Genomic DNA, 12,609 nt, shown 5'->3' on the forward strand with positions numbered 1-12,609 from the left:
TGTCCGAGAATTAATTTTTCGCTTTTTCCCAGACGTGAGCTTGGGACGCCTGTGGTCTAGATAATTGAATCATTGCATTGCTGGAGGCGACAATTAGCTTTGAGGAGTCGGATCGATCGCAAAATTTGACACGTTTTAAAATTACATAGTCTTCCGTTAAAGAAATATAAAAAGAATTTATTTTGGGTCATGATCTGAGTAGTGATTAAGCAGCAGTGGGTGTTGTGGCTGAATACAATGATCGGAAAAAAGAAACTGTACTTCTAATGTCCTTACTTTTAATATACTTCTAACACAAAGTTAAGTATTCTGCAAACAGCATTATAACCCGAGTGAGGCTTCAACTTTTGAGATGAAATGCATTTTCTAACCATCTACTAACAAAACACCTTAAGAAATTTTTTTTGTCGGCACGTTTTCTGGACGATTGATGATTCCTTGCTGTGACTCGAGCACTTCAATTTCATATCTCATCCATTTCAAGGATACTCACCAAGTTAACGTTTCAACGGCCTTCTTTCACAAACGACGTCAAATTGTGGATACGTAAGCTTTTCCACACGATTTCATATCACGAAAAGAGAAAACGGGTTGGACTCCCATGTGAAAAGGTCGGCGATCCTTGTCGACAAATGTGAATTAAACTCCTTAAAGCCCGGGGGGATATTCCCAGAAAAGTTGGGTGGGGGTGTGCGGCCCACTTCCCAAAACCCTTACCCTATCATTTTTGCTACCCTATTTATGGCCTGGCCAGAAATTTCATACCCTATTTACAACTGTTGCGGCTGGCACAGTTGCCCTAAACACAAGTTATGAAGGGATTTTGTTTGCGGCCTTTCTGATAATGATGAAAAAGTGGCTTCTTCTAAGAAACATACCCAACTCAAGACCAGAGTGCTAAACTGAAACCATACCCTATTTAAGACCAGTATGGCCAAATCGATACCCTATTTGTCACCAAAACGGCTGAAAACCCGTACCCTTTGGGGCCGCACGTACCTCTATAGCCCATATAAGGGAGTAGCCCCCCACCCACCCCCGGGCCTAAAAGAGAGCAGTCTGGGCGTGACTCGAGCTTTGTTTTGACGCTTAAAAGATACCACATTGAAACCGGACAGACAGCGCTTTTTTTATAACTATTTCTTTGAGTCAGCGTAATCCTAAAAGCTACTTTGAAGGTTAAATATAATGGCGTTTCGTCCTCAACACCCTTGGTCTGGATATACTAAAATTCTTGATTTACACCTTCTACCTTCTAAGCGAAACGAAGCTGAGCATCCCCGACCTTTTTCACACACTGCGTCCCCCCCCCCCCCCCAACCCACCTTGAATGAAATTGCCTCCCGACTTACAACATATACGCCTATCTCTTTCCCTTACACTGTGGATATCTCCAGGCTTTCTACAGTAATATTTGTTTCCCCTAATAACGTTACCACAATTGTAATAAGACGACAAACTGTTTTCGTAGATTGTTTTTCTATTAAACTGATTATATCACAAACCTACTAAATTATAACTGACACTGCTTCATCTCAATTCTCATGATTGTAGATCATTACTATCTTTGCTCGTTTAGCTTTGATTTTCTATGTTTAAATTGATTTGTATAATAAAGGTAAATCATTTATAATTAATGTCATTTTTGCACAGGAACAATAACTGATCTTTCTATCAAGCTTGATAAAAATTCAATCAAGTTTTATTTCATCCGATGGTAACCAAGCTTGATTACTCAGAAATGGAGCTGGATTAAGAGGTCGATATGTCACCTTGCTCGAATTGCTATTCCTATTGGATAACTAATAGTTAGGCTCGGCCCTCCGGATCATAGGCGTACGGGCACCTTCCGACTTGGAAGGGGGGCGGGCGAGCGGAGACCTTCTTGCCCGAAAAAATTAAGCAATGCCCGAATGTGTGAGTGTTGAAATCGGGATGCAAACGCACTCAAATTCATATTCTAGCCTGATGATGGTATAGTTCTTACCAAAATATAACCTTTAGTGTTGCCAATTGTTGCCTGAATTTCGACACAATTATGAACATTTTGATTGTCATTCATTCTCTATTTACTAATTATCAGCTGGGACAGGGTATCAATACTTGCTATAGAAACAAATAGGACTTAACAAAGTCTATATAATTCTCACAAAAATAGAGATCCTCATTTCAATTTTCGTTCGAACAGCTTTGAACTTCCTACCATCATTCCGAGGAGAATAAAGGTGCACAGCGTCCTGCTTTGTGAAATTTACATTATACAAAACCACAAGATCTACGATTCTGTAATGATTTTAAATGCACTCCACACTTGCATCCTCTCTATGATTGCAGTCAGATGCATCTGCTTCATAGGTACACTGTGCCAGCGATGCCTCTCCTCCTTGACACCTGACGTCATCCATCCAGATAATACCAGAACCCTCACCGTACTTTGCTCTACCAGGAGCCCCGGATGCACGAGAAAAGCCGAGCTGACGACATACCACATTAGCATCATTGATATCCCAGAGATCATCACACACTGTGCCCCATCGCCCGAAGTAATAAACCTCAACACGGCCATAAGATGCTCCGCCATTGACTAAACGAACTAGTGCATAAAAAATTAATTAATGATGGGTCCTTTAGGCGAATTTTATTGCTGGTGCAGCAAGCAGTTCTAAGACTCTCAAACGGTTGGAAAAGATAGACAACCGCTTGTAAGGGTTAGATCTGACTCCCAATTCACTTCTCCCTGAAAGAGGGTCGTGCAGTAATGATAAGAACTGGACCTCCGAAAGCGAATACTAGGCCGGGTAAAATGCAGACTGATCATGACGCGGGGAAAAAGCAGATTGCAGACCGCAGAGTGCAGACCTTTTAGGTATATATGTGTTAGCATTCCGTTATCGAGAGCTGACCGTAAACAGAATAACCGACGTCTCCAACGTGGAAATAAATTCAATGCGTACAAATTTTCCACTAAGTATTCAATTCATGAAGAGAGAGAGAGAGAGGGGGGGGGGGAGTCTTTCCTCTGATGAGGGAGGGATAGTCTTATCATTTCTCTGATGGTTTTGTTGGCACTTTTATTGAAAGGACAGCGAAATAATTTAGTTCCATTTTGAGCTTTCCCCAATTTAACTGTCTGAAAGGTATTATACACGAGAAACAAATTACAGAAAGTTTCTGAGTATACGCCCTAACTTACCTTCAAGTGTAACATCGACGTAAGTCACAGTTTCGACATCGAACACTCCAGCACTTGCGGCAACACAACTGTAATTTCCCCTGTCATTCGTTTTAATGTCTCTAATTTCCAACACTCCATTGATTTGCAGGTTTGTTCCAACGGGTAGTTGAGCTCCTTGTCTTTTCCAGCTGATGACAGGTTGTGGATCACCGGTAGCACTGCAGTTTAACCTCAAAGTCTCGCCATGAACTGCAATAACTCTTGCAGGTGGTTTAACACTGAACTGCGGCAGGGTGGCCACGACTAAGACAGTTCTCTTTACGACAGTTCCTAAGAAGTTCCTGGCGGTACAGAGGTAGTTGTCTGAGTCAGCTCTACGGATGTCAAGGAGTCTCACGACACTGTTGTTAATCTGCAACCTCTCATGGGGTAACTGACCAAACGACTTTGTCCACGTGACCACAGGTTGCGGATGACCAGTCACGTGACAATTAGGAAGAGTGACATTTCTTCCTTCAACAGCATATACTGGTCCCGAATCAAGGGAAATACGCGGACTAACTGTAACAAAGTAAATGTACTTTAGTAAAGCATAATCCTTTTTCAATCAGGGCGCTTTTGACGTATCTTGAGACAAGAAGAATTATTGAAAAGGAAAATAGTTCCTAGATCGCATTTTCACTCAGTGAGGCCAGGCAGTGCAATTACTCAGGTGTGTTGTAAGTAGTTTACCTCTGTCTCGTTCCCACGCTTCAGATATAAAAGCTGTGGACATTTACTCAAATTTTGGGTCATTTATAAAAAGTACAACCATTAACTCCCAGTCCCTTTGTCATGAAGCCGCTAGGAGTATTATTTAAGGTTGCTCCAAAAAATCGCAGATACCCATTTGTACGCCTGTCTGGACAGGGCTCGAATCCGAAACGCTTGATGCAGAGTCTAACGCTCTAAATCTCAGGTAACCAATAAGAAAAAAATAGTATTTTTTAAATCTTATTCAGAACGGGCTTTTTTGTGATTTATCCTCCACGTTACGAATTTGGTTTGTTAGTATTCTTGGAGCTCGGAAGAAAGTTTTATTCAAGATGACAAAACATCCTTACCATTAACCACTAACTGAACTGAAGCGTGATTCCTCCCCAGGATGTTTATTCCTAAACACTTATACATGCCCGCGTCATTTCCGGTCACATTCTCTAACTGTAACATTCCTCCTGAAACCGCTGACTGAGCAATTTCTGACTGATTGCCCAGTTTAATCCACTCTACTGTAGGCTCAGGATTACCGCTGGCCGAGCACTGAAACGAGGCTGATTGAGTTTCGTTTACTGTCAGCGTCACAGGAGATACAACAACAGTAGGAACTGATAACGATTCGCCGGGCTCGCCTTTAGTTCCCGGCATGCCTGCAGCACCCATGTCTCCTTTCTCGCCTTTGATTCCATTGGCTCCAGGCTCTCCCTTTAACCCCACAGGTCCCATAATGCCTTGCTTACCGTGCCTTCCTGGCAATCCCATAATGCCATGATCTCCCTTGTCTCCAGTCTTTCCTTTCGCTCCAGGCTCTCCCTTTAACCCCACAGCTCCCATAATGCCTTGCTTACCGTGCCTTCCTGGCAATCCCGTAATGCCATGATCTCCCTTGTCTCCAGTCTTTCCTTTCTGTCCCCTTCGTCCCCGAGCTCCTCTTTTTCCTATCGGTCCAGGTGGACCGGGAGGGCCGGGAGGACCACTCGAGCACCGGTCGTCGTTTGATTGACAGAGTTGTAGTCTCCCCTCTGAAAGTAATTTGTTAATTTTAAACATTGTGTTTTCTGTACTTTGGACTTCCGTTTTGTTTTTGATTGTATGTGTTTGGCGCTTGTCCCTGTGAAGTGTGTAGGCCTGAAAATCTACGAACAACGGAAAAGAAAATTAAGAGAAGGAAAACTGATTTAATTTATCCGCTTAACGCTGATCGTGAAAAGATGAAACAACGGAAAACAAGAATGATGATACACGTACACGTGCAAGCATTAGGTATTAGGATTAGATGTAAAATTTAGGTTTTCACTTTGTTTCATCATCATCATCATCACATCATCATCACCATCATTACCATCATCATCATCATCATCATTATGTTATTTAGTTATGCAGTACAAAATTGGTAGCCAACGAGACTGACGTGGACCTACAATTAACTAATAAAATGTAATATAATAAATATAATAGTTTACCCTGTGGAATTGAAATATACAGTTGATCAAAACGAAAATAAATAACTAAAGTATCATATTAATAAAACAAAGTACATTGACAAAATAAAATGTCATGTTGACCTAGAAACTTTGGTACACGTAATAAGTATCTAATGATAAGCGAAATCACTGTCCTTATAATTTATCATAATAGCTTCCTTTTCGAAGGAAAAATGATGGATATGAAATCAGGCACATTTTCCGGCTCGAGATACCTTTAAAGAATTTGTGCTAACTCCAGACAGCTTAACTTTGGTGTTTATAAAGTTCCATATAGGAGGTCCTCTGTACTGGAGAGAATGTCTACCAGCTTCTGATTGAACCCTCTCAATGACCATCTGGTTTGGTGCGTGTATTGATCTAGTGCCGACTTTCTTTGTTTCGATTGTGATATTGTCAGCGACACTTCAGTGTTACTAATTAACAAAATCACAATTATAACTTATTTTCAGTGCCCTATTAAAGCTTATTAAAAGCCACCTTGTGTGATATAGGGCATCTGTTTAACGATTTGTATTGTTGTTGTTGTTGTTATAAACTTCCTGCCCCCAAAATTTTTTTTCGCTAAAACGAATCTCCTTGTTATTTGAAATAGTTCTGCGAAAAAATTTTTGGATTCCGTTAAATCCTCGATTTTCTGTGCCCCGACGAAATCTCGAAAATAGCTCCAAAACACCGCCATTTTGTTTCACGACCGAGTTTGAGGAGAATGGGTCTAGCGGCTCTTGTGACGTCTTCCCAGGAAGGTTGGATATCTCACGTCCTCTCATTTCCTTCAGGATGGTGCAATACACATTCGAAAAGTGCGCAGAAACGCCTTCCAGAGGTGCTATCGGCTGTTGCAGCAATATTCCAGATTTAAAGAAAGATATACTGTACAATTAACTGACGATGACCGGCTAATGGTGCAACAAAGACGTAAACGATGGTTGATTTTGTCGAACCGAAACAAGCGAACTGAATCTGTGAGAACCATTGAAGAACTCTCACTGGAATTTGTTCCGCAGACTTTCGAACGCTATTTTCATAAATTTTCTGCTTAAAGCTAACCAGCAATTTGTAGAAATACTACCTACAACCTATATCTTCCAATCCCGCAGTATTTATAACATACAAAGTTGTGTGATCCGATCATGATCAAGAAGCGTTATACTGATATGTAAATAGATCGCAACTGTACGCCGCTAATCAACACTTATTTCTCTTTCGATTTAGATGAAAGTCGAAGATTAATCCTTTAGAATTACATGATAACAAAATTGTTAGACTCACAGAGTTTTTCGAAGGTTTGGAAATCAGCAGTGCGACAAAGATTCTGTGATATAGCGTCGAAAATACGACCGCGTAACATGTGCGGACCCCTTAGGGAACACATCCTTTTCGCTTATCCGACGAATTTCGCTGCAAACTTTGAGAACAATTTACATTGGTTATTTGGAGTTACGACTTAACACGTGTGAAAATGTGAAATCGGTAATTGTATGAAATGTTTCCTTCCGCCTTGCTTCCCGCAGCTTCAAAAATACAGGTCCAAACAATACGATTTTCAATCGATCGAAGCCAATGTTTTGGAGGTCATCAAGTCTCGAAAACTGCGACACGTACGTCGCTCTTATAAACATGAAGCATTCAACTGAAAGTAAAACACAAGCTGGATTTAACAGAACAATCACACCTTGATAAAATACATTCTCGCTAAGGACAAATGTAAACGGGCTATAAACATGCGTGGGAATCTTATGTTTAGTTGACGAAATTACCATCCAAAGCAGTCCTTGAGTTTTCTTTCCTGCTTTTCGTTTGCCTGCTCCTCCACTTCGTATCTAGCTTTCCATTCCTAATATACAAGCAACTCGTCCGCAAAGAAGTCTTCCCCTTCGTCGCTTGAAATATTGTAAATTGCTCTCAAAGCTCTAAGCAGTGAGTTCACAGTTGTCGAACGTGCTCGATCGAAGTTTATTTCGGAGTCTTCCGAATCGAAACTTAACTCTGACTCCAGTGACGAAAAAGAAATGATTCTGAGACAAAACTTGGACGTTTTAGTCCCAAAATACATCGGAACGATTAGTTTTGTGTTCCATTTTCTCGAGCAAATACAGAGAGTTGACTGAGGCGCCATTGTGTTTGGTTCCTGGGTAGACGTCATCAGGTACCGCCGCCCCAGACTCCCTAAAACGCGGTCGTGAAACCTTCAAGCGCGACTTTGAAAGGGCATAGAAAATCGAGGATTCAACCAAATTCAAAAATTTCTTCGCCCAAATGCTTCGAATAAAGTCTAGATTCGTTTTAGCGAAAAAAAAAATTGGGGGGTTAGGTGCACTTTAAACTGGCTCACTTCAAACAAAACCGACACATGGTATTCATAGTATACTTGACTTGTTATGGACTTTTAAAAGCCACGAAACTGACCAATAGCCGTTTGTGAGATTTACACTTAATAACAGCCAGCTCGGCAAATATCAAGAACAAAAGACTTGAGGTTAGCGACTGCAGTGAGAAATCCTCTCAAATAAAGAAAGCTTAGTAAAAGTACAGTAGTAACAGACCAAACTCATCTAACACCATCCACTGCCGAACACTGTTCAATTGAACGTTGAAAATGACTTCAACTCAGGTTATCGAAACATCAATCAAAAACAAAAGTTCATTCTTTCACCCAGACAATCACACTAGACGTACGAACTAAAGCTGAAAAACGCGAACGAACCACTAACGATATCTTATTCAAATGATGAAGGTGGAAACAAAGTCTGAAGACATGATCAGGTAAAAATAGGAAACGTTCAATGATACGAATATTTCAATTTTATCGACTAGGAGTACCTACATTTATTGATTTTGGCGCGATGTCCTTGAGTAAATTCTTTGGAGTTAACTGAAACATTTTTTATTGTTTTTATCGGTACAGTGTGTGTTACAGATTAAAAACTATATTACAATTTAAGTTCTCAAACACTGAAAACTGCTTGACAATCATGTACTGATCTTATTCTTTTACTGTGTGGAACTGAAAATTTGACACATTCGACATTATATGTGTAAAACGTGCCTGGAAGTTCCTATAATGTTTTGTAAACTGTCTTAACCGGAAACATTATGTTCCCGCCTGCCCCAGTCAACTGGCAATCAATTCTGCTCCTATGGCAGTTATAACGTGGGGATCAGAACATAATCTACCGTCTGAACACAAGCATTGTCGGGGTTACCGGTCACCTCGCCACCAGGAAGTCTCGCCACCAACAAACTCGCCGCCAAGTGAAGTCCCCTCGCCACCAGTAACGATCTAACAACATGAAACCACAAGCCGAAGAGACTGAAATTCGTTTTACTTTGTTTAAAAAAAATAAAGAAGCCTCGACTGTGCTCTGTTCTGTTGTAAAACACTTAGGAAGCGGTAGAGCACGAAAGAGGTGTAGGTGCACTTCTTGAGTGCCCTACCGCTTCCTAAGTGCTTTACAACAGAACAGTGCACAGTCGAGGCTTCTTTATTTGTTTACGATAAAGAATCCAATAATTTCCCCACGCATTCGGCTGAATTTTCAAACCAAACTTTATTTTCCAAACGAGTAAAAGTGGCATCAGCCGTGCTCTGTTCTCTGATAAAGCACGCTAACATAAGGCAATCACAATCTTTGTTAGAATTGTTCAAATAATTTGATTGGCTAACGAAGCGACAGCTGTCAATCACAAACTGGACTTCAGCTAAGCTTTCAGTTTCGAGTGGGTTCGAGCGGCTTTCGAGAGAAGAACGATGCCTTCAAAGTTCGCTTTTCAGTTAATTTTCAAATAAGAATCTAAAGGCAGGTAAAGGTTTGTAGTCCGAAGGAATCCGGCCGTATTGTGGCTCATGAAAACGTGCACTTTTCCGATGAAAATTACGGAACCAGGAGCTCAAGGCTTGGGGATGAAAATGCGAAATGCTGAGTTGAATTTGAAGGGAGCTAGAGTTATTTAAGCTTACGGCTTGCAGCCGCTTGCAGCCGCTTGCAGCAAGATTGCCCGAACTAGCGTAAAAGTTAAACAGACTAAACTGCTCCCACTGGTTCTACACCGATCACAGAGGAGAATATCTAGAGCAAGCGTTGAGTTGACCACACGTCGGTTCACTTCGCTGAGAGGACCAGAGAACGAGCGAACGTTACTACACTGCATGTAAGTGTTGTTTTGAGCAATTGAGCATTTTTACAAAAATAAAGCTTCTCATTATAAACAGAGACAGCTAAATTGTTGTTTGCTGTAGTTGTTTTACTTCTCAAGTATAATTTCCGCCTTCGTAACAAACAATGTCTTTTATCGAAGCACTGTTTAGGTTGAGAATTTGTTTATTTCTCTACGTGGTTTGTCGGCGGGAATCTAGCAAAACTTGTCATTTTAGTACAGTTTTCACACTACTATTGCTAACAATGGTCTCCGTGAGCCATATTTACTGCAAACATAGAGCTCGTTTCCATTGCGTTTGTCTGAGTCACAGGGGATGTTTAATTTGCGTCAAATTTGTCAAAATTCCGAAGCAAAAATTTGAAAGCCACCTTACTGTCATCAACCCGTGCTCTGTTTTCTGATAAAGCACGCTGTTTCAGCCAATCAGAGCGCGCGTTACATGGAAACTTTATTATAATTAGTTGTATAACTCACACAGCTCGCGTAAGGTTGAAGTTGTTTGATCGTTTAGCTGAAGCCTTCTATGAAACACTGAGCAATAACAACGCAGTCAGTTCTCAAAGAAATATACATGTAGTTGAATTCTAGAAAGCTATGGTTTCTCGTTCGACAACGGAACACATATCGTATCACGTCACCGACAACATGTTGACATCGAACTTTGCAAACAGACAAGCTAACAAACTTACGAGTCGATTGACATTGTAGTCGCTCGAACACCTAATATACCTCGACTACTTTACTCAAGTTTATCTCAGTCTTGGTGTTTGGTGGCGAAGTGGTTTCTTGGTGGCGAGTTCGTTGGTGGCGAAATTCCCTAGTGGTGAGGTGACCGGATACCTACCATTGTCGGTCGAAGCATAGATCTTTCTTGTTTTGAGTGTACAAGGGTCACGAGCCGAGACAGACCGAATGCCATTCACTGCATGTGTTTTATTGTAAATAAATGAACTGTGGAAAGCATCTATTGACAAAACATCTGCAAATAGATTTAGGTTTTCAAGCTTGCTGAATAAAGATGTTTTTCTTCAATACTGGGTCAGCCAAAGTTGCAGCAAAACGTGTTTCTGCTGAATCTGTTTCAACTTCCGAGTTCTCTTCCTTCTGTTTAGCAGACAGAAAGAGGAAAAACAGGTAGAGTCTAGGTACCGTTTGCATCTAGTTAACGCTACCTTGAGCTTTTGCTCTTTCCTTGGGACTTTTTTTGAAGATATTGTTGTGAACTTTGATATGAATTTCTTGACTTTTGTGCAGGATTTAGCTTCGTGCGTGGCTCGTTGATTTTTGATTGTTTGTAATCATAACATTGCGTTGAGTCTTATTGTGATTCAAGGCCCCCCAAGGCCGCGTGAATAGTTCAGTTTGTCCTTGACCGTTTATAGATTTAATTTAAACCCCCGAAAGATGTTGGGTCTGTCTACTGACCTCCACTAAACTTCTTGTTTTGGCGCTGGTTCAACTCACTGAAATACAAGCCCTTCGATAATATTACTGGTCACTGCCCAACTAGAGCGGTTTTCAATTGAGCGTCGAACGTAAATCAGACATAAATATATGATTGATCTTGGCAGTTATACACACAGCTTAAGCAGTTGTGAAATTAAAGCCTGAAGAAAACTTCAGGAATAAACAGGATTCGAGCCCATGACCTCTGCGATACCGTACTCTACCAACTGAGCTATCAAGCCAACTGGGAGCTGTTGTTTGGGTTTCTTTCTCCGCAGTTCAAATATATGGTCTTTCATATATTCACTTGTGTAAATCAGACAATTGCTTTGGTTTTGGTTTTACTACTGTTTGAGATTGACTGAGTGAGTAATTGGTTTTGGTTTTGGTTTTACGACACTCAATTGAAAACCGCTCTTTAGTAACGCCATTGTAATTCGCAGCTTATATTTTCCCAAGTGCCGGACAATTGGCGGATACTTTCCTAAATTTAAACTCTGCAGGAGCATCATTCCTCACTTAGTTAATGCCAAGGCTATTAGTTCGTTTACAGATTCACCAGTGGCTATTAAGGTATCAGTATAACTCAATTGACCGCCTCACGTTTGCGCGCGTTTCCGCGCGGAGGCCAGCTTTGGAAATAAGCCCCCCAAAAAGTATTCATTTCCTTAAAGCTTGACAAAGTTTATAATGGATAATGTCTAGTTTTGTTGCTCCTCTTAGTATTTAACTCATGAGAAAGAAAAAAAAAATGCTCGTATTACACGTAAACATGTTCATTTGCCTGATCCTGTAGCTTGTATCTGCCTCAACATAAACTTACCAGGAGCGTTCTTGATTAATTTCATGTCTGGGTGGTCTGATGGCGGCGTGGTCGGCTCCACAACTCTTTCAAGAACGTTTATTCTGTTTTTCTGCTCGTGTAGCTCCAGTTCCAATCTTATAAACCCAACACAGTAAAACACAATAGACAGAACGGAAGTTATCAAAGCAAAGGATGGCGTGCTTTGCTTCTGAACGGCCATTTTGTGATGTCAACAGTCTGAAGTTCTAGCGGATTTGCTCGATACTCAAGGTTCGGCAACAAGATCACGCGTATGGGATGTACCTTTCCAACCTTTATGCTATTTATGCATCCGTCAAAAGCTCAAATTCATTTTGGATTTGAAATCTTATTGGTTTTGGGTTTGACGTGTGAGTACGTGTTGAAAGCCTGGCAATAATCTAGACTGACATAAAGTTGTCGGTGTTTCTGGATGCCATTGGGAAAACAAACACCACAAATATAGGTAACAAATATCAACCAAACGGTGTACTGTGCAAGTATTTTTCGCTATTTTGCAACTATTTCTTTAAAATTCTCTTTTGTAGTTAAGATAAATAGCTGAATCAGTACTCTTTTACACGCTGTTAATCATGAACAGATTTAGCGCCGAATGGCGAATCAGCTAAGTCACTCATCAGGGTTACAAAGGTGAAGTCTGTCTAGGCACACACTACCTCGTGATACAACAAGCCACATTTATTTATCCAATCTTTTTTTTTTTTTTTTGATAATCCACTTCAACCTTCCACTGCAGGATTCTG

At 40.8% G+C, this 12,609-nt stretch overlaps 1 protein-coding gene across 3 annotated transcripts; it reads right to left on the minus strand.

The window, feature by feature from the left end:
* Window positions 1-1,462: 1,462 nt before the first annotated feature.
* LOC149117375 (peroxidasin homolog) lies at window positions 1,463-12,154 on the minus strand. 3 transcript variants are annotated; one of them, XM_089283034.1, is made up of 4 exons: window positions 11,846-12,154; window positions 4,279-4,953; window positions 3,194-3,736; window positions 1,463-2,593 (listed from the first exon to the last, which is right to left on the minus strand). In XM_089283034.1, exons 1-4 carry the CDS (start codon window positions 12,045-12,047, stop codon window positions 2,295-2,297), a joined length of 1,719 nt encoding a protein of 572 aa, XP_089139160.1. In that variant the 5' UTR covers window positions 12,048-12,154; the 3' UTR covers window positions 1,463-2,294. The 3 variants fall into 3 exon arrangements, with proteins under 3 accessions (XP_089139160.1, XP_089139159.1, XP_089139161.1); XM_089283033.1 differs by having other exon boundaries at window positions 4,279-5,067; window positions 11,846-12,152; XM_089283035.1 differs by lacking the exon at window positions 11,846-12,154 and adding an exon at window positions 8,593-8,749 and having other exon boundaries at window positions 4,279-5,067.
* Window positions 12,155-12,609: the final 455 nt, after the last annotated feature.

The sequence above is a fragment of the Orbicella faveolata genome, unplaced genomic scaffold (assembly GCF_042242905.1).
Source record: "Orbicella faveolata isolate gen_17 unplaced genomic scaffold, um_ofav_v1 contig_12, whole genome shotgun sequence".
Lineage (NCBI taxonomy): Eukaryota > Metazoa > Cnidaria > Anthozoa > Scleractinia > Merulinidae > Orbicella > Orbicella faveolata.